The sequence below is a fragment of the Lissotriton helveticus genome, chromosome 11, assembly GCF_964261635.1.
Source record: "Lissotriton helveticus chromosome 11, aLisHel1.1, whole genome shotgun sequence".
NCBI classification, from domain to species: Eukaryota; Metazoa; Chordata; class Amphibia; order Caudata; family Salamandridae; genus Lissotriton; species Lissotriton helveticus.
The window spans coordinates 153,207,130-153,228,839 of NC_136072.1; the positions used below are offsets into that span (position 1 = coordinate 153,207,130).

Below are 21,710 nucleotides of genomic sequence, written 5' to 3' on the forward strand. Positions count from 1 at the left end.
GACAAACTCCAGGTCTGACCAGACGTGCCTCAGATGGAGGCAAGGTGACAAGAGTTCTGATGGCCTGTGTGTGTGAGGCAAACATCTTCCTGAAAAAGTGGTTATGAGGAAATAATCTCCTTGATTTTTTGTGAGGTGGATTTTGAACTGACCGGGTACCCAAGAGCCCAATAGGAGTGTCTTGTTACGGAACCCGAAACTCAAAGTACAGATGCTCACAAAGAGATTCAAGGCAGAGTGCAACTTGGACCTGCCACTGTGGGCGCCTGTAAACCCACTTTGACATGGACTATTCAATGTATGCTCTGAGGGAGCAGCCAGCCGTTGCTAAGAGCCAGTTATGTAAGGGACCTTTGAGAGACCGAAGGAGGATGCCAAAGTGTCACAACCTGATGAAACTCAGGAGTGAACCCTACCGAGGGAACAGTCTTTCACAAGGTGCGAAGAGTCTGCTTTCCTGTTTGACCTCTACCCACAGCAAAGGTCTCCACCTGAGGAGTAAACTTGTGTGTGTGGGGGGGATACGGTGTGTCTGTCTTGCTTTTGAATGCCTTCAGCTCATTACCCAGTGGGCACCTCTCAAGACCAATAGGAGGTTTGAAGCACCTCTGGAGTGTATCAGGTTTGCAAACTGTTAGGCATAAAAACTCTGCTAGAGCGGTAGGTGGCAGAAATCCCCTGACCTTCCAAGGACATCCAGGGATAATGTGGTACCTTCTAATTATATCTTGTGCCATCCATGCAGTAGGCACACTTTGAGGGCCTTCCATTAGAGAGCAATACCAATTTCTGTTATGCACATGGATGAAGGTGGGAAGCTGGTTTTCTTGATGAGGGCTCAGCATCTATCCCTTACCACATCAAGATCAGCACCAGGGAAGGATATGGACAGTCTATGAAGGTTTTCCTTGCATCTGTCCTCCAAGGTCAGCCATAGCCCTAAGGACATTATCAAAGGCTTATGCCTGCAAAGACCTGAGCTGGTTGTTTTCCTGAGGATGCTGTGAGACCTGATACGATGCCCAGTTTGTGGGAAGACTAGAGACTAGAACATTTAGATTATTGTAGTCTGCAATGGCTTTGAGATCACTAATAAATGAAAGCATATTCTTATTATTAAATTGAATTTTCAGGGCGCACAGCTAACCCAAGGGGATTCCCGGTGATGTCCCGGTAGGAAAGAAAAGGTAATGAACAAAAGAAAACGAATTAGAGATTGAAAAACCATAATGTCCTTTGAAGGATGATTTCAAGGGAGTTAGTAACCTGAGGGATCCCTTCTTACCACACAAAATATCAAATACATTTGCATTCTAGCATGTTGCATGTTTTGTTTATTTAACCAAAATTGTTATTAAAACTAGCAAAATGCTTAATGATTATACTGTCAAATAATATCATTCCCAGTCTATAATATATTTAACTTAATTCATAGTTCAATCATTCAAGCACAAGATAAATTGTAGAAAATGTACCTGCACTGAATCCGATGACAACAGTAATTAAAATTATGCAGAATCTTAGAAGGTCTCCCAGGATCATCTAAAGGAAGAAAAAAAGCTATGTTTGTATCAGTTGTCAAGACTACAGACAGATCCTTTAATTGACTGTGTAATATTTTAAATTCGGGAATGTGTAACCCTATAAATGATATCTGTGGAAAGTGTAATTCCACTTCAGGCCTATCTGTAATGAAGTACCATCAGACAAATGATGAAGATAATATCCTTGTTTTATTCGTAGGAGTAAATGTAGAAACGTACTAACCACAGGCAATCCAACAGCAACTGATTGTTGAAGAACCTCGTAGCTAGGCACCCAACACATTCTATATTATAGAGCTTCTCATCAGACTTAAGGTTAATGAAATAGCGTAATAAACATATTAATAGTGTATGTGAATACCACATGCCTTCCCCCAAACACAAACATGTGAACAATATTTGAAAACTAGTTACAGACGTAATCATGAAATTTCACAGGAATAGAACAAGTATGAGAACTCCTATGCAGAGGAGGTATACAGATTGTTGTGTATGAATAACAGACGGTGCAAAACTACGAACAGGAGCAATTCTATTAAGGTTCCAAATGCGACCATCATCAAGTTTCACAGCATTTTTAAACAACTTAACCACCTTACGTTGAATAGAAAACCTATTTCCACCAGTTGTTTGTGGAGAACGAACTCTCACACAATCACCTATATTAACTAGAGTATGACCAACAGCATGTCTGACATCAAAGTTTGCTTACATTTTTTTAGACTTGATATCTTGAAGAGACTGCCACTGCGGATCCTCAGGAACACTGGTGTCAGCCCCCTAACCTCTCATCCAGGATTGAAATAACTGAGTAGTAGGTGTACGTCCCGTAAACAACTCAAAGGGAACTGTCTCAGTTGTAGAATGAGGGGTCAAACAATAGGCCATAACTTTCTCAAGAATTGCATTTCTCCAGTCACAACCTTGCTCCTTGGCAGATTGAATAGATTCTTTTAATACACGATTGAATCTCTCAACCATTCCATTACGTTCTGGGTGGTAAAGAGAGCATTGTCTATGAACAATTCCTCTTTTAACTAGAAATTCTTCCATCTCTCTTGAGACTAGTTGCACACCATTGTCAGTCAAAATAGTCTCAGGAAGACCCTCTCTAAAAAAAATGTTTTCTAAAAACCTTACCAAGAAGTGGAATACCCCAATTTTCCTAATCGTGTCAACCCTGCACACTACCTATGAATGTGAGATTCCCATACTTCCCACCAGTGCAAACATCTCCCATATGAAACACCCTGCCAAAATAACATTCTTACACCGTATTCTATTGCTAGGTAATTCCTCACATTAATCGTAAAATACTGATTAGTTTAATGTTTCCTGACTGCCTACCAGTGGATGCTGCTCAGACTTCCCAGCAGTGGCCCCTCCTCACAGTGACTCCAGTTTCTATTCCTCATACTTCCTAGCTTTGCTAGCACTTTATACTGGACACCAGTGCCAGATGCACTCACTGCTCATCAGTGACCACTTTCCGCAGGGCCCTCCCATATGTTTTTCTCAATGCTTTCTCTTTAATCTGCTCATCAATACCATCATATAACACTACCTTCAATTGCCTGTTCTCCACAACTCACCAGAGGCAGCTACTTTCATTTGCAACCAACAAAACCTTCTCACACCGTTCTAATAGTGATAACCAGTGTTAGCTCCTCACAGTGCTCAGCAGAGAAAGCTCCTCCTGCTTCCGATGAGTGCTTGTGCATTACTCTTCCAGAAGCTATAGCTGCACATACTGATCACAAATCTTAGTCCTCCCCAGTGACCATCAATCATACCATATCAGTTTCTCACACTGCCTAACAGAATCATCTCCTCCTACTGCCCATCAGTTCCTGCTCCGCACACTCCAAGCCAGTGCCAACTGCTATATTGACCACCAGTGCCAGACACTGACATGGACCACCAGTGCCATCTCTTTACACTGCATATTACTGTCCATTCCTAATGTGGTAATCCAGTACCTTGGTTTCACACTACCCAATCTTTATTCTGTCTGTAAGTATCGACTCCTCATGCTGTTCGCCATTGTGTTTTAAAGTCCTGCCAATCAGTACGAGTTCCTCACAGTAGCAACCCAGTACAGCTCCTCGTACTGCAAACAAGTGTTAGATCTGCACATTTCCCACAAATATTAGATCATTATCCTGCCCGACAATGCAAGATCTACTTACTGTCTTACAGTGTTACTTCCTCACACTTTTTTACCAGTCTGCTGCAGCTTCTGATAATGTCACCAATCATCTACTTCTCACACTGTACACCAGGGCCAAATAGTGCCCAAACAGGTGCTACAACTATTTTCCAGGGCCAGCTTTTCAAACTGCTCACCGGAGCTAATATTACAAACTGGTCAATGGCTCCAGCTTCTTACACTACTCACCGGTGTCTGCTCCTGCCACTGCCCAATAATACCAGATGTTCAAACTGTGCACCACTGACTGATTCCACACTACTGACAGATACTCACACTGTCCACCAATTCTAGCATATCTCACTGTTAATCAGTATTGGCTCCTAATATTGCTCACCAATACTTGTCAAAATCAGCGCTGTATATGGCAATCTACTAACCACAACTCCCCAACAGTGTCCACTTCTTACACTGAATACTCATGAGAGATAACAGTTCATAGTTTGCCCATCAGCGTCATCATATTAACTTAAGCTGTCTATGAATGCCAGATGATCAAACTGCCACCACTGACCTCCTCTCATCACAAAGATTACCACTTTTATTACTTTATACAGCCCATTAGTGCCAGGTCCTCACACTAATCTCCAGTGTGTGTGTGGGTGTGTGTGTGATGTGTGTCACGCTTCTTACTTGTGCCCACACTTCACTTTGTTCACAGGGTATGTCGATACCTACTCCCTATACTGCCCTCCAGTGCTGGCTTCTCACTCTCCTCACCAGTGTGAGTTTATTTTCCCTTAAACACATTTCTCACATGAGGGACCAGAGTTATCGCTCCAAACTTCCTACTGTCAGTAAGCTCTGTACACTGAACAATAGGGCCAGCATCACACACTTGGCACCTGTACTAGTTAGTTATGCATCATGGGCTCCCTTGCCAACTCCTTCCACTGCTCATAATTGCCTGCTCCTCATATTTCTAGCCAGGACAACCTTTTCCCACTTCCACAAGGTTAGTTCTGTCCATTGACCACCAATGTCAGTTTTTCACACTGCACACACTTGTCTTCTCTTCACATGTGCATTATCATCATCTTCACCATCCCAGCAATATCTAAGTCCTTCTATAAAGCTACAACCCCATTGGTAATCCAACTGTTGACACAAATCAACTAAAAGTACACAAATCACTTGCACAAACAATGTCAGTGTTGCCCACAATTTGCATGCATAAGCCTCAAGAAGCCTGACTCAACTTGAAATGAATTAAATGAAATTCGTTTTTATAGAGCGCGGTAGCTACCGTGAGGCGTCTCAGCGCTGTGGACTCGAGCAAGAACAGAGGGTGTTGAAAGCCGAAGAATTTAGTTAAAAAGGAAGGTTTTTAAGTATTTGCGGAAGGTAAGTAGATTGGGTTCCGCCCGCAGAGGGAGGGGAAGAGTGTTCTATAGCTTGGATGCGTTGAAAGAAAAGGAGCGGCCGTGACTTCTTGATCTCAGAACTAGAAGGAACAAAGGGGAGATGGGCAGTAGCTGATTGAAGCTGTCTAGGAGGCTGATAGGGAGAGATGAGGGAGTGACAGATGGCCGGGACAGTTTTCCAGAAGGCCCTGTGGGCGATACATAGGGCCTTGCATTGGATTTGCTCCTTGACTGGGAGCCAATGTAGTTCCCTCAGTCCCGGCCTAGAAGACTGCCGATGAGGAATTTGAAGCAGAGTTTGGGCAGCGCCGTTTTGAATGATCTGAAGCCTTTGAATAGTGGTTTGAGGGGCCCCCAGGTACAGAGCATTCCCATAATCTAAGCGAGCAGGATTAGACCCTGTACCATAATCTGGTGTTGCATGAAAGGGGAGAAGAGGGATGATTTTTACGTAATAGTCTGAGAAGACCGTAGCAGGAGGCGGATAGTACCACCGCCTGTTGATTAAAATTGAGTGAGCTGTCTAACCAGATGCCTAGACTTTTTATTGTGCTTTTTGGGGGGGAGGTCCAAGACATGGAGGCCACAATAGATGTGCATTGAATGAAGGGGCATGGCCCAAGAGCATCAGCTCTGTTTTTTCTCCGTTAAGTTTCAGACAGGAGAGAGTCATCCAGTGAGTCATTTCCACAAGGCAACCGTTCAGACTGGATGCTGGGGCGTTCGGCTGACTCAGAGCCACCACCAGCTGACTGTCGTCGGCATAAGTGATGATATTGATGCCGAAAGGACGGACAATCTCAGCTAGGGGGCTCATATATACATTAAATAATGTAGGGCTTAGGGAGGAGCCCTGAGGGACGCCACAGCCGTGCGGGAAATTGGGTGAGACATATTCAGCTTCAAAGACCTGGAAGGTGCATTCTGTCAGGAAAGACGGGAGCCATATAATAGCATTTCCTGTGACACCTAAGGTGTTAAGTCGATGTAACAGAATTTCATGGTTTACCGTATCAAACGTGGCACTTAGATCTAAAAGAATAATTGCCGCCATGCTTCCCTGATCCAGGATGCATCTAGCTTCTTCCGTTAATGCGAGAAGAGCAGTCTCAGTACTATGTTTAGGACGAAACCCGGTTTGAGAGGGGTCAAGCAGATTGTTATCCTCCAAGAAGTCACCCAGTGATGTATTTATATGTTTCTCCAATTTCTTGCTCAACCAAGTCAGCAAGGAGATTGGTCTATAGTTGCCTGGGTTATCTTGGTCCAGAGAGGGCTTCTTTAATAAAGCCCTGACTATGGCCCGCTTCCAGGGGGAGGGACACTGCTAGCTAAAATAGAGGCATTGAGTAGCTTCAAGACGGTTGGCAGAATATTATCTACAACAGGCAACAGAGCTTGTGGGGAGGCTGGGTCAAGAGGAGAGCCAGATTTACCTTATACTTAAGGGGTGTCAGTGTGCTAGGATCAAGAGGAGGAAAGGAATCCAAGGTGACTGCATTAGCTGCTCTAAAGCTGGTATCGTGAGGCAAAGTCGGATCAAGCTGGGGGGGGAAGAAGTGTAGATGCTCTGTATTTTGTTTACAAAAAATTCTGATAGATTATTGCATTGGGTTTGGATATCTTTGGTGTCAGGAGGGATCTGAGGGAGTTTAAGAAGAGTTTTAGCAGTGCGGTAGATTTCCTTAGGTGTTGAGGCGTCTGCTATAATTTTTTGTTCAAAGAACGGTGCCTGAGATTCTTTAATTTGCTTCTTGTATGTTTTTATTGCTTCCCTGTACAGAGATTTATTAGGGAGGGAGTAATCAATTTGCCAGTTCCTCTCTAACTTCCTGCAATTACGCTTCAGTTCCTGTAACTTCGGGGAATACCATGGCGCTGAGGGATTACTACGTAAAACCTTAGAGGATTTCAGGGGAAGTATGGTATCAAGAGAGCTAGATATCCAGTTATTATATTCCTCATTTGCTATTATGGGGTTAGTATTAGAGGAGGGTGTGGAGGCATTGATGAATGGTGCCCAGAGTTCAACCGAGAGTTTGAGCCAATTACGTTGATTGTGGGTAAATCAACCTCACCTTGCCTTGTTAGCACAGATGACTACAAGTGGGATCATACTGTTTAAAGAATAAGCTTAATACAGTTCGATACTGTAGGTAATTCCATCTGCTTGAAACATTCTCCTTGGTTTTGCTTCTGAGCCTACAGATGTTTGACCTTTGCAGTGGGCTTTATTTTGCTAATGGGCCCCATACCCATTTTTCTTGTAGAATGTTGCCCTTGTCTTTGCCACCAGTGCAACACCCTCCACTATGTGACCTATCTAATCAGAGCTGCCCTAAGCACTTCCGGTGTGGAGTGCCCATGTCTAAATAACCAATATATTTGTCAGATGATGTTGTGGCCATCATGGTCTAGTTAGAGGGTATGAAAGCTATGAGATTAAATGGGGAGGACTGTTGTTCTGTCCGCCCACAAAATATTTTTCTTTTTCCGTGGTCAACATTGTGTATCTTTTTTTTTTAATCACTACATATCCTAATTGGAATTTTTCACCAAACAGAATCTCCAAAGTCTCCATTTTCAGATATCACTGGGAATAGACTGCGTTGGTGAAACGCTTTGTGTTCATATGTGCAGGCAGTGGCGGCTGGTGACATTTGAAAGTGGTGCTAAGCAGAGACTGAAAGGAATGGTACAGTGTATCCATCATGGACCCATAGATACAAAATTAAAAGACAAGAGCTCTGTAAATAAAATGTAATCACAACTGGACTTGAGCCTAACTGCAGCACTCAAAAAGCTAAGAACATATAATACTGCATTACTTCAGAGCAGTTGTAAAAAAATAAAAGCGGGTCTAAACTGCCTAAAACTTTCTTTTTTAAGAATGGGGATAATATAACTTTCTTGGTACCTCATAAAAACTACAAAACTTCAAAAAGCGCGCTATGTCTTGTGGAGATTTCCTGTGGCAGCCACAGGGAAGTAGGCTCTGCCCTTTGTGCGCCCCACGGGTGTGGGCCACAAGATAATGAAAAAGGTTCAATCAATAAAAAACGATCATGGTTGCTTTCAAGTAAAAAAAGATAGGGCTCAGTTAAAGACACAGCTTTCAGTATAGAATACCCATGGACACTAAGCTTCCTCAGCTCCACGTCTTCTCTAGCCCAGATACGCGTTTTGAAGAGATTCTCTTTCACCCAATACATATCCTTCCTACACATTTTCTCCGGGTTCTCAAATAGATCTGCCCTTCCCATACTGGTAACATTTTCCCTAACATACTTAAGCGAGCAAATACGATTAGAATGGTCAAGTGAAAGACAGTCCCTTAAGATTTCTTTGCTAGGGCAATTCCCTTTCTGAGCTAGATTTTCATCCACAACGATAAAGGACAATAAGCCAACACATCTGAAAGAAAGGCATCCCTAATTATTCATGAGCTATAAAGGATGGAGTGCCCTGCAGCAAGCAAATATCTGTCTCAGGAAGGTATTTTCAACAGTTTGCAATACATCACGCTCAATACTGCCCCGGATCTTGCTGCTATAGAGCACATTTGAAATGCATTTAGTCTTATAAATCTGCAAAAGGGCCTGATGGGCCTAATTCCCAATCTGGAAGCAAAATTAAAAACAGCGGCAATAACCCTAACAAAGTCCCCTTTCTTGCGACTTATCATAGGGTACCAGTTCAAGGTCACATCAAACATTATCCCTAGGTAGGAAAAAAAGTTGGTCTTCGGGACCGGCGTAGCCCCTACCATAAATGTATAGGACTTAGGTGGACGGAGGCCCACTTGCATTGCAGACGATTTACTGTTATTGTCCAACAAGTCCAGAGCCTCCATCAAAATGAACAGGAGTTCAGCAGAGATTGCAAACCCCTCGCTGTCCTAGCCATGAGGACAGCATCATCAGCATACAGTAGGACAGGCAAACTTTGCTTACCCACCTGATAACAGTCAGATCTTGATTTCAAGAGGACCTGTTCCAGATTATTAATATACAGGTTAAAAAGAAAAGGGGCCAGAATGCACCCTTGACGGACCCCTCTCTGGATAGAAAACTGGTGGGTAACTTTGAGATCTTTAAAATAGCGAACTAAAGCTTTGGGGTCTCTGTGGAGATCCCTTAAAAACAGGATATTGTCTTTGTCGATGCCAATAGAAAGCATCATCTGCTAAAGCTTGGATTTGTTAACCCGATCAAACGCGAAAGACAGATCCATAAAAGCTAAGTATATGGTGCCAGTGTGGGCAACGGTGTACTTGTTCGAAATCACATAAAGATTTAAACACTGGTCCACTGTTAAGCAACCAGGACGAAAACCATATTGGACCTCAGCCAGTATATTTATTATCATCTACCCAGCTCGAAAGCCTGTCTAGAACCATACCTTTACCACATAATCCAAAAGGGAGATGGGCCTAAAGCAATGAGTGCTATCCTGATCTCTCTTTTTGAAAACAGGGACAATGGTGGATAACGCCCAGGTATCCGGGCGACCAATCATAACTGCAGCATTCATGATTGAGGCATGAGCAGGTACCCAGATATTCAAGTTCGAAAAATAGAGGTCTGGGGGATCCCATCAGGGCCTGGGGCCTTGTTTTTAGACACCCCACTGTGCCTGCTCTTACTTCCTATGCTATAAACACAAACTCAGATTTACTCACAGCAATAACCTGGGGTTCCCGCACAATAAGGTTAATCTGAAACATATTTTCAAAGTGACTTACTCAGTCATCCTCGTTAATATGCATATCCAATAAATTTCCACTATTTACTGCCAGAAAGTGATCGTTAATAATGCTCTAGAACATGGAGCTATTCTTCAGAGTACTGGCCTCTATCAGATCTGACCAGGCCTCCTCTTTCAGAGCAGGCTTACACTTTGCAAGGCGACCTTATATTGTTTACATTATCCCTTAACTACAAGGGGGTCCCATGGTATGATACTCAAAACTTTCTTCAATCTCCTGGAAGCTCGAGAGCACTCAGAGTCAAACCATTTCACACCAGTATGAATATAACGCTTGCCAGGGACCTTTAATAAATTAACTATAAATCCTGATAGACTTCCAAAAGCCTCCAAAATGTCTGATGGTTTCCCCAGTTCTGCCTAGGCAAGTGGCAAACTCCTTATGACACTGAGCAAGCAGAGACTCATCAAACTGGTCCGGGGTGGTCTGTACCTACTTGAGTCTCCTCTCCCTTTCCACGGCTATCATGGAACCCCTGGCTCCATTCTTAGAAGGTTGTACTACCCGGGGCCAGCCAGTCAAAACACACACTGGATTATGATCACTGTAAGCGCACTCCTGAATAGTAAAATCCATAATAAAAGAGAAAAAAGGTGTAGCGACAAAGATGATATCAATAAAAGACTCACACCCTCTCCCGGTGAATGTAGGGTCAACATCCCTCTTATCCAGGGGCAACTTATTCATGGCTTAGGTAAAACCAAACTCATTTAAAATAGCATTAATTATACAGCCCTGGTTGGTGTGTTCCATGTGCAAGCCAGTATGGCGTGCCCATTCCACATCTTGTAATCTACTGAAGAAGATTGATGACTGTGTGCTGGCATAGATCCCACTGGTTTAGGACTCATCACTGTTCATCCCTCGACTACATCACATCAACTTTCCTATTTTTGTTAAAGGACACACTTGCTCATCACAGAATGGCAATATGTTAGTCAATTAGACGTAAACGAGCAAGAGAAATCTGTTTACTAAAGGACAATGTGATAAGAAGAATAGCAGGTGGCAGAGAGGAGTGGAATGGGAAAGGTGGAAAAGGTGGGGAAGTGAAACAAGGGTGGGTGGTAATGGGGGAGCTGATAAAGGGTTAATAAATAGGTGATGCTTGGCATGGCACAAGGGGGTGCACACAAGGGGTAAGTTAGAGAGGAGAGGGATTTGGATAAGGAACAGAAGGGAAAGTGAAGATAGGGAAAGAGGAAGGCCCTTGATTTGATGAGAAGTGGAGGAAGAGGGAAGAAATGAGGAAAGAATATGTGGTAACAAGCAGAGAAAAAAATGAGAAGAAACGGCAATGGGAGAGCAGAAGGGGAAGGTGGAGAAGTTTGATGGGTGGCAAAGGGAGGAGATGGAAAGTAGACCATGTGAAACAAGAGGAGGTGTTTAGTTAGGACGGTATCGGTTGCTTCTTTCCTTTCCTAGTGTGCTCAGACTAAACAGTAACCCTCCTGTCTCCTCGTATCTATGCTTGCTGTGTTTTTGTGTCCTTATCTGATTTCCTTCATCAGCACCATGTTGAATTAGCTGGTAATTGTGCATTCATAACATTAACCTGTTTGTGTTTGTGTTGACCCACTTACTTCCTCTCACATCGAATAGGGGGATTTCTGTTCCTGTATCCAGTGTCTTGTTCGCCCTCTTGCCCATCTTTAGCAAGTTATGTTTAATGGGTCATATATGCAGGGCCACTGGAAATATGCAATTCTTCAGCTTTTTTGTTGTTGCATAATTAAGGTTTTGTCACATTCGCACAAAATCCATCATCTGCTGTTTAATCTGCAGATTCTAGGAAACAAGTGTTATTTCTAACTCAAGGTGACCAAACGTTACAAAAAACTTGGCGAAATGTGTTTGTGTGTGTTGGAAGACCCCTTTGCATCTGGAAATTGGGCATCATCCAGTTGCATATTTATGTATTTGGTGGTTAAACTGGTAGTGGAGAGGTGAAATCTTTGACTCAGACAGAATTACCATGTGTAGAAATGACAAAACAATGAAGTAATGCTATAAAAAAAATGTGGCACATTATGCTGCACAATTTGCCCTTTCTTGACACATAAGTTAGTCAACACTGCTGCATAATTTGGTGCTCCCCTGGCTCATAATTCCAGTAGCCCTAATTATATGGCAGGTTTGTAGTTTTTTGTGCGCTTTAGTCTGCTGAATGTGGATGGCGTTCTGATTTGGGGTCTTAGGGTGAGGTAGTTGAACTTATGTTTTTTTCAGGTTACATATTCAGGCAGGGCTCATTTAGTTGCATAGGTTTTCGGTGGCTTCTCAAGTTTCTTTCTGATTAAACAAAACTAAGACAGCCATGCAACATGACACCACAGTTCATTTTCTTTCTTGATGATAATATGAATGCTTGAATAAATTCACTGTCATTCCAAATGCGGACAATTGTAAGATACACAATTTAAAATGTAAGCTACCGTGTGGGAATTATGCCTGCATTATACATCGCATACACCTTTTACTATGTGCCGAGATTGCTTATTTGCTTATCATTACTTAAAATATGCAGATTATTTAGAACAACGAAGTAGCGTATGAATGTTTCAGACATATGGAGTGCAACATGTGGATCTATAATTTATAACATTATTAGTGAATAGCTGTGAATAACTTTTCACAGAGGGCTTCTGAGTTACATTGTTTAAGATTGCAGGGATGTGTTAGCATGAGCTGAAAGCCATTTTGTGCTTGGCAGCCATTTTAGTTAGCCATGTGCTCGCCATGTGCTGTTTCCCTCTTCCAGAGCCTTGCACATGCTCAGAGGGGCCTAGCCAGTAGAATGCACCTGCTCTTATGTTATAACTGTCAGGCTATTCTTGCTGATGTAAGGAGAAAAAAGTCTCCTCCCACTTTGTTGAGCAAGCAAATCTTGTATGCCCATATTAGTCATTTTGCATCTTTACGTGTGCCAGGACATCCCCTTGCTTGCATGCTGACTAATGTAAACCTAAGCATCTATAAGTCCCCTTTTTTCTGTACTCCTTAGAATGCCTCCTACAGTTCCTGAGGGTACTGTGTGACATAGTCTCCCTCATCTGAGGTTAAAAAAAGACGTTTTGTATATTACAGCTTCTGTGCCAATCTCTTCTTTGTTGGTTTAAAAGGACCAGGCGTATCAGCGAAACCCCTGAGAAGGTTTCTATTTTCTTCAACATGAAACAGACAAGACTAAAGCTTGAGTTGTCCATATCACTAAGAACACCAGGATAAAACCACCCTCTTTATTCACAGTTACCCATCTGCAATTTTATGTGATGTATTGCCCCACACCATCTTCCACTGCTCACAAGAGCAATGTTGGGGAAAGGAGTCATTGGAGAGCCATTCATAACCATGCCCAGTCATCCAACCCTCACACTCAAATCCTCAAATATTATAAAGTACCTTGTGTTCCTGCTACCTGTTCCCTAACCAATGCAAATAATTCATAGCTGGTGTCCCGCCATTCTTTCACACCACCGACTGTGCATTCCCTCCTTTCACCCCAAACACCAGTGTATATTTAATCACCCCATGGTGGCCCCGTGTGCCTATTTTTTTGCAGAAATTCTAGGTGGCGATTTAACATATTTTAAACTCGGACATATGTACTGCTGTCTTTGGCATTTGGCAGAAATGGCAGAAGCTCAGGCGGTGCCAGCTGCAGTGGACTCCTTTGGACCATGACACTTCATTTTTTACAGATAATGCACTGCCTAGTGAGCTTGCCTGTTTTATTAATTTGCAAGCTCGGGAAAAATGAAGTAGATTCACAGATGTCATCTTCAGTCCTGACTATACTTATGATCTATCAGGTTACCCCAGGGAGTAATCACCAAACTCTGAAATTTTTCATTTACACCCACATTGTTATAAAAAAAGACGCTTTCCAGTGCATAATGTACTTCATTTTCATTCTCCTATTTTCAACTGTGCAAACCTCATCTGGTTTCCACAACTGGACTATAATACATTTTGCTACTTTTTGTGCTTTTCAGCAAAGCATGTTTTTTTAAGTCTGAGTGTGATAGCAAGGGCCGCTTCCATCAATGAATCTGTTGGTTGGCAGAGGAAAAGCGCCTCCCACATTCTTCTGCCTCTGTGGGTCTGTGGAGACCCATGAGCAGTGGCGGGTGCTTTTGAAAAGTAGTGGTGGGGGGTAGGGGGAGGCTTGATTTAAAAAAATAATAAAAGTTCACTTACCTAAAGGGCTGCCGCCTTTCCTCCGTCCAACGCAGAAAACAGGAAGCACACAGGCTCACAGACTTCCCTAAGCCAATCACAATGCAGCTCTCAACAGCATGACAGTGGCATCGTGATTGGTCTGTATACCATGGTTCGGCGCTCAGACAGGGAGTGGAAGCCTGTGCATGTTCTCCACCCGGCAGGCCAAACTGTCATGCACACTTAAATGCACATTATACCACTCCTCCTCCTCCTCTCCCTGTGACACAGCCCAGCCCCACCCTGCCTTAACCTGGATCGGGCTCCATAGAGAAAAATAAAAAGATAATTAGGTAACGTTAGTAACGTTGACTTATTATCATTTTAGTTTGCCTTTTATACTCAGTGGAACTACGCTCCTCCGCCTTAGCTGATGAGCCGCCACTGCCCATGAGAGGCAGAAGGCGGCAGCCGAAACAGCCTGTCACCATTCCACTGCCTCCATGGGGCATTAGGAGAACTGGATGAGGCTGGGGTGCACAGGGGAAGCAAGTGTTTCCCTTTATGATCTAACAACTGTGAGAAATAACTTTTGTTTCCCACTGATGCTACGTCATAGCACTGAATAAACAGATTTAATAATGGAGACTAATGACAATCTATTACAATCTTACATACATATGAGTTACATGAATCAAGGCATAGAATACAGAAATTAATAAACAAGCAGATGTTTTTTTATTCCAAATACTAAAACCTCTTAAGCACATACCTTTTGAATCATGATACACAGAGGGCCGAGGTGACTGGATCCACGAGCAAAATAGATCACATTGCTCCACGCACATACTAGAGCCAATGGCAACACAACTGTCTCCCCATCGAGGCTGCAAATCCTCAGTATCATATTTATCACAATAAGGCATGCGCACAGTACCCTAGAACAAAAAAATATGTTGCAAAAAAAAAAGCATTGTCACCTTTTCAAGCACATTTTCATTGTTCTTATTGAAAGTAGCCCACCTTGTCAATTATCAGAAAAATTATGCCTCAGAAGCTACCCACCTTAAACATATAGGCTATTTCCTGATGCTATTTTCACATTGGTTATTTATTTGTTTCGGAATCTATTTTGATGTTTTGTTTATATTCTGTGATATTATTTAATTTCTAAGTGGCTTCAAAACAATTTGTGTCTGACATTATGCCTGCTTTACAAATTAAATAAATGTAAATGCGAATAACACATCTAGAGCCCCATTAATTCTGCAGTACGCAATTCCACAATAGTTATTTGAGAAACCAAAAAAGCTTAGAATCAAGGTATACAGCAGAAAGTATACAAGTTTGCTTGTCTGCAGATGTACAGCGGATATCCTCACTTCTGCTACCACTCCACCACTCCCGTTCCTCTAACATTGATGCTGTTCCTTCTGATAAAGGCCCTAGTTTAATCCCATTCACAGGTAAGAAAGTGTGTGGACAAACCATGAAAAATACCATAAAAGATACAGGAAGGGTCTAGAAGAGCCAAAGAAGGCCTGTGAGAAAAAACAAAAGTAACAAGTACACATCGTCAATTGTATTGTCCACTGTGCATAAATGTCCTGTCTTGTGTATGGTCGGTATTCACCAATTAACTGCCTCTTCGAGCTGCTTGGGGTGTCAGTTGCAATCACCATATGAAGTTGGTGGATTTCACCAGCAGAAGCGACTCAGTGGGTATAGTTCATGTTACAGTGGGTGTACTTTCCCAGAAAATGAAAGAGGGCAAGCAATGGGCTTGGACAGAGATCTACTCTTGGGAATAGGCCTGGGTGTCAGCATAAGGTAGCCTGTCCTATGAACTTGGAGTCCTGAAATCCTGCTGCAATCTTCTTTCTCCAAGAATCATTTCAGTTCTCTTTCTTCGTTGAACACATCTCTGCTCTGCAGATCTCGCTGCTGCAGTTTTCCCCGGGGATACATTATCTAGGATTGTCACACCTTTTCCTCTTCAGTTGTTTTAACTCTTTGTTAAATCCCTGCACCCTGTGGTAACCACTCACACACACAGCAATATACAATGTTTTATAATTATTGCTGAATGCTGACGGAGAAAGATTTAATCATGAAACAAATTTTCTTGATTTTAATTTTCTTATCGTTGTATGCTCTTATTGTCTGCTACTTTCCTTTCATGCCTGCTAAAATAAAATATTCAGAACTTCCTTCTCCAATCACTCCAGTAATTGTCCTCAGCTGGTGACACAAATCTGCTAAAACTATGTCTTTGCAGGAAGAAATACCTAATAAAACCTACCCCTAGCTGAACAGCATTCATAAAAACAAAACTGCAAGATCATTGTCTAAGAAACTGTCCAGACAAAATTTTTCTTCCAGAAAAACATTTCCCAGGAAAAGTTGTTCAAAGTACACATACCTCTAACTTTGAGAAATGTGCCATTTTTGTACTTCTTACAACTTCACTGTTGAATCTATAATTTAATATACCCGTATTTGTGAAATTAGAAATATTCTACATGTAGCAACTGAAAAAACAAATGGGCCTTTATTTGGGAGTAATAGAAAAAATAGTTTCTGGAATTTTTGATTGTTTTTCAATGCATTTTAAAGTTTATATTCAGTGGAATGACAAGGCAGTTTAGAATCCACAGGAAATTATTGCATGGATACTATACTCATTGTTAAAATATTTACTTACATGATTGTATGAAATGGTCCCCCAGTTATTGTGGTTCCAAATAAGTGTGACAGCCCTTTCCGATAAATGCGTGGGATCTAAAACGAGGAGAATATGGCCAAATTATAATTATTTTATACCCTGACACCCTTCCTCACAAAGTACACTTTAGGTTATCCTGACAGCAATTCCTTTGCAACTGCACCTAGGCAGACAGTGGAAAATAGTGTTACAAAATGTAGAGAAACAACAGAAATATCATTATAGATGAATTCATGTGGAATAAAATTCAAAATCTAATGATATTTTTACCATCAAACAGTTGATAAAGTATTTCTTATTTTTGAAATCATATGGAAAATTGATGGGTTATGATCAGTCGGACAGACAGCTAGTTAAAGGAGTTGAATCCTTCTACATCTCCAGCAATATTGGGTGAGCTGAATGTATCACTTGCTTCATCCAACTAACACGTAATGTCCATAATGTCCATATGTGTTATTAGCATAACATTCTGTGGGACATTGTCATTGTTGTAAGGTGGAAAATAGAATACTTAAAATATAACAAAGAGATCACTGAATCATTTGCACCTAAGCATCAGAAGGTGGCATATACATGCAGCCCCAGAAATGTTCCAGTTGCACTATGAAGTACATGTCCTAATGCTAAACATGTTCCCTTAGGGCATAAAGCAACTCTTGAGTTATTAACTGGTGTGCATATGTGCTGTCTGCAAAAATGCACTGCAAATCAGATACAGACATCCTGAAGGGCAAACAAAAACACTTACTCTTTGTGTAGTTGTGTGGAAGAGCATTTTCTTCCCTATATGCCTTAAATCACCCTATTTTTATCAAAAAGAAGGAGACTGATTCAATTAAGGACCATAGAGGCTGTAATCTATTAAACAAATACATGAAATTATTCATTTCACTGTTAAATCACCCTATGACACCATGACAACAAATTAAAAAGTCCACTACAAGCAATAATTTCACTATTCTTGTTAGGTTCTGTAAAGGTTTCAGTAATTTAAACCTGAGCTCAATCCCTGGAAGCTATGGCATATACGAAACCGGCTTAATTTAAGAAAATATGTAAAGCATTCAAATAGCACTAAAACAGTAAAAAAGAAAAAGGTACAAGCAGGAAAATTCCAGAGCCCGCACACAGGAAGTTGTCAACGTTGATCTGATGCTGCTCGAATTGGATCCTGTGAAGATTTCTTCCCTTGGATTTAGGGCCTGATTTAGATTTCAGCGGAAGGTTACTCCTTCACAACGGTGACGAATATCCTGTCCGGTGAAATATAAATCCCATAATAAGGATAATAATATACAAATTTATAAAGCGCATGGCTACACTGAATAGTGTGTTCCCGCGCTACAGTACAAAGAAGTATATATTCCGGACATAGCGCAGAGAACAAAAAACGGTTAGACAGGAGGGCTCAAAGAGGGAAAGCACCAGGTCTCTAATTTTTTTCAGAAGATTGTCTCCGAAGCCTCCAACTGGAGCCCCGGGGGAGGCTTATTCCAATGCTTGGCTGATAAAAAGCGAAAGGAGCAGCCACCCATCCTTGCTCTCCTGATAGATCGAATGCTAACCTGCCCCGTCCCGCTTGATCTGAGTTGACGGGTCGGGGAATAAGGAGTTAGTAAGTAGTGCAGGTTGTTGGGCCCCTTTCTTTGTAAAATACTATGGCTGACAGATAGAGCCTTAAACAAAATTCGCTCCCTTAACGGAAGCCAGTGAAGGGAGGCTAGGGCCTTATTGGAAGGGTTCTCTTGGGTAGCATTAAAACGAGGCACGCTGCTGCATTCTGAATGTGTTGGACTTGCTGTATGCATTTGTTACTATCTCCCAGGTAAAGTGCGTTCCCATAATCCAAGCGTGATGTCACCAGAGCGTGGACCATAGTTTTCCTTGCTTTAATCGGCAGTACATCTAAGGTCTTCCGGAGTCCGCGCAAAACTCCAAAACATGTTCCTGCCACTCACTTGGTGTGGTTCTCAGAGGAAAGCTTGGTGTCCAGCCACATCCCTAGATTGCTAACCTGATCACAAGGGGAGGGGGTCGGTCCCAGTGTCTGAGGCCACCATGCCGATGACCAGACCGAGGGCGCTTTGCCTATCACTAGCACTTCAGTTTTATTACCATTCAATTTAAGGCAGTTGTTAGCCATCCAGAACGCCAGTTCTTGTAGGCATGTCGAAAAATTGATGGCTGCTTTCTCATGTGCTTGTGTTAAGGACACCACCAGTTGTGTGTCGTCAGCATATGACACAACACTGACAACAAATTTTTCAGAAATCTCTGCCAAAGGAATGACATAGAGATTAAACAGGGTGGAGCTGAGAGTGGAGCCCTGTGGGACCCCTTGTTTCAGCTTAATACTTTTAGAGTAGTAAGGTTCCTGCGACACCTGGAAACTACGATCGTGCAAAAAGGATTCCAGCCATTCCAAAGCTCCGCCTGCCAGACCTCCTTTACTAAGGCGCTGGAGTAAGGTATGATGGGCCACAGAGTCGAATACAGCACTTAGGTCTACTAGAACTAAGGCCGCCGCCTGTCCCTCATCTACATACTTACGGATGATTTCCGTGGAAAGAAGCAGAGCCGATTCGGTGGAGTAAGATACCCGAAAGCCAGATTGAGTGGGATGAAGTAAGCTGTGTTTACTAATGTGGGCTGTCAGTTGGATGTTAACCACCTTCTCTGCAATTTTAGCAACGTACAGTAGCAATGAGATAGAACGTAAATTCTCCAGTTGGCTCATGCTAACATTCGGTTTCTTTATTAGCGGGAGAACGATCACCTCTTTCCATTTTTTTTGGGACGCTCCTGAGGTAAAAGAGGGCTCACGGAGATGTCTGAAGAGGGCTCAAGTATCTCAATGCTTCCTCTTAGCACCTTGGGAGTAGCAGGGTCTCTAGGCGAGCCTGACTTGATGCTTAAGGCTACATTATTGAGAGTGTCACATGAGGGGATGGTAAATTCACAGAGACATTCTGCCTCCACTATGTCAGACGTCCCATCATCATCCAAGCGCACGTTGGGTGCTGTATCCGGGAAGGAAGAATAAATCTTCCCCACCTTCTCCGCAAAGAAGTCGGCCACCAAATTGAAAGAATCCACTGAGCCGATGTTAGGAGCTGTGGTTCTTGCTAGTGATATCTCTTTAAAGACTGTAAAAAGTTCCTTTGCCGAGTTCTTCGCTGTCCCGATGCTCTCTTTATAATAGGTGGCCCGAGCCTTCCTAATAAGAGAGAGTGATAGTTTGTAAGACTAGATTTATATTCACTCTTCCTAAGGGCTGAGAAGTTTCTTCTCCACGCTCTTTCAAGGCGTTTACAGGCTGATTTGGCTAATCTAAGTTCACCGCTAAACCAGGGAGCGGATTTTTGTTGTCTACCAGGCGGCTTCGAGGACCATGGAGCATTACTGTCTAATGCCTCCACGATACGATTGTCCAATGCGTCATAGGCAGAGTCAATATCTGTACAGCCAGGTAGCCCTCCCTGTAATAGGGCCAGATTAAAGTTAGCTTACGAAAACCTAACCCACTTCCTATGCTTTTTCTTGGTGTCTGGCTTCTCCGCTAAGTGAGAAAGAGGCATCCTGGCACTGAAGGAGACCAAAAAATGGTCAGACCATGGAATTGGAAGCGGGAACTCCATTTCTAAGGCACTGCAGTTGGCAAAAATTGGGTTTAATAGGTGACCCAGTTGATGAGTAGGGAGCTCCGATTTGAGTGTCAATTGTAAAGCCGCCAGTTCGTCAAAGTGAAGGTTCAAATCCCCCAACAACAACAGTTTCTCGTAACGCAGTGCCGGTTTTACAATATAATTTGTGGATACCACAATAGAGAAGAAGCCTGCTTCTCTATCCACAATGTACACCGACTTCAGGGTACACTGAATAGATGGCCTATGAATAATCGCAATTCCCCCTCGCCTACCAATAGGTCGATCCACTCTAATTATTCCATAACCACTTGGGAGGTCCTCGAGAATTTCAGAAGCAGAGTCCTCATTTAGCCAGGTCTCCATGAGGAATAACACATCTGGCTGACCATCTACCAAATGGTCATGAATTTCCAGTTTGTGTTTCCTCAGGGATCTTCAATTGATCATAGAGAGGCTAAGCCTCTGGCCTGTCTCCCTGGATTTCAAACATGACTCCGCCGTAAAAGGGCAGTGACTACAGTTATAACTCATACTCACTGCCATTATACTGTGCTTACACGATTCCATAATGGTGGGGCATAAAGCAAATAACTGTATGGGAGTATAGCTACGAGTTTGTCTGATTCGGGCAAGGGTTTTGGCCCCGGTCGACCGTGGACGGGCACAGACGGGCTTGCCTTTGGCGCGCCATTGGAGTGCCAGCGGCACGCCCGCTGCATGCGTCCGCTGCGCATCCGCTCTGTCATGCATCCTAAATAGCTTGTCTTCCCCCCCCCCGACTAGAGTGCTAACCACTCCGGAAGGTGGAAGTACCTGGCTCTCCCTTCCACGCCCTCCGCAAAATGGTACTAACTATCGCTTCGGACCGGGGCGGGAAAGCTGACCACTGAGCACAGGTACCCACTAGTGCAAATGAGTTCCCTTTAAAATACCCAGTATTTAAAAGAAAGAATCCGTTTTATATTTATCTATATAATATCTTATGGTATTTATATTCTGGTGGAAGAGGTATCCGTCACCGTTGTGACGGAGTAATCAGTCTACCAAAATCTAAATCAGGCCTGTAGTCTCTTTTCTGAAAGTCAGTTTGCTTCACCGGGAAAAGGCTGAAGGCTGTAACCAGAAAGGTTTCGACGTTGTTGGATACCGCCAGGTGTTGGCCTGCTGAATCGGATTTGTGCTGTGAAAAATATTGTAGCCGGAGCTGCGCTGAAATTGAGCGTATCGATGATGCAGCTTCAGCATATCGGCTTGCAAGTAGGACCTGGTCTTCTGTTGGCTCTCCAGGC

General features: G+C 42.8%; 1 protein-coding gene across 1 annotated transcript in view; it reads right to left on the reverse strand.

Moving 5' to 3' along the window:
• The window catches only part of LOC144792863 (transient receptor potential cation channel subfamily V member 6-like), a 308,789-nt gene that overhangs the window by 40,749 nt on the left and 246,330 nt on the right, over window positions 1-21,710 (reverse strand). Inside the window, exons 10-12 of the mRNA XM_078668058.1 lie at window positions 16,751-16,827; window positions 14,819-14,984; window positions 1,476-1,542 (exon numbers count right to left, since the gene is read on the reverse strand). Of these exons, the coding sequence (XP_078524184.1) occupies window positions 1,476-1,542; window positions 14,819-14,984; window positions 16,751-16,827 (310 nt within the window). The remainder of the gene's footprint in view (window positions 1-1,475; window positions 1,543-14,818; window positions 14,985-16,750; window positions 16,828-21,710) is intronic.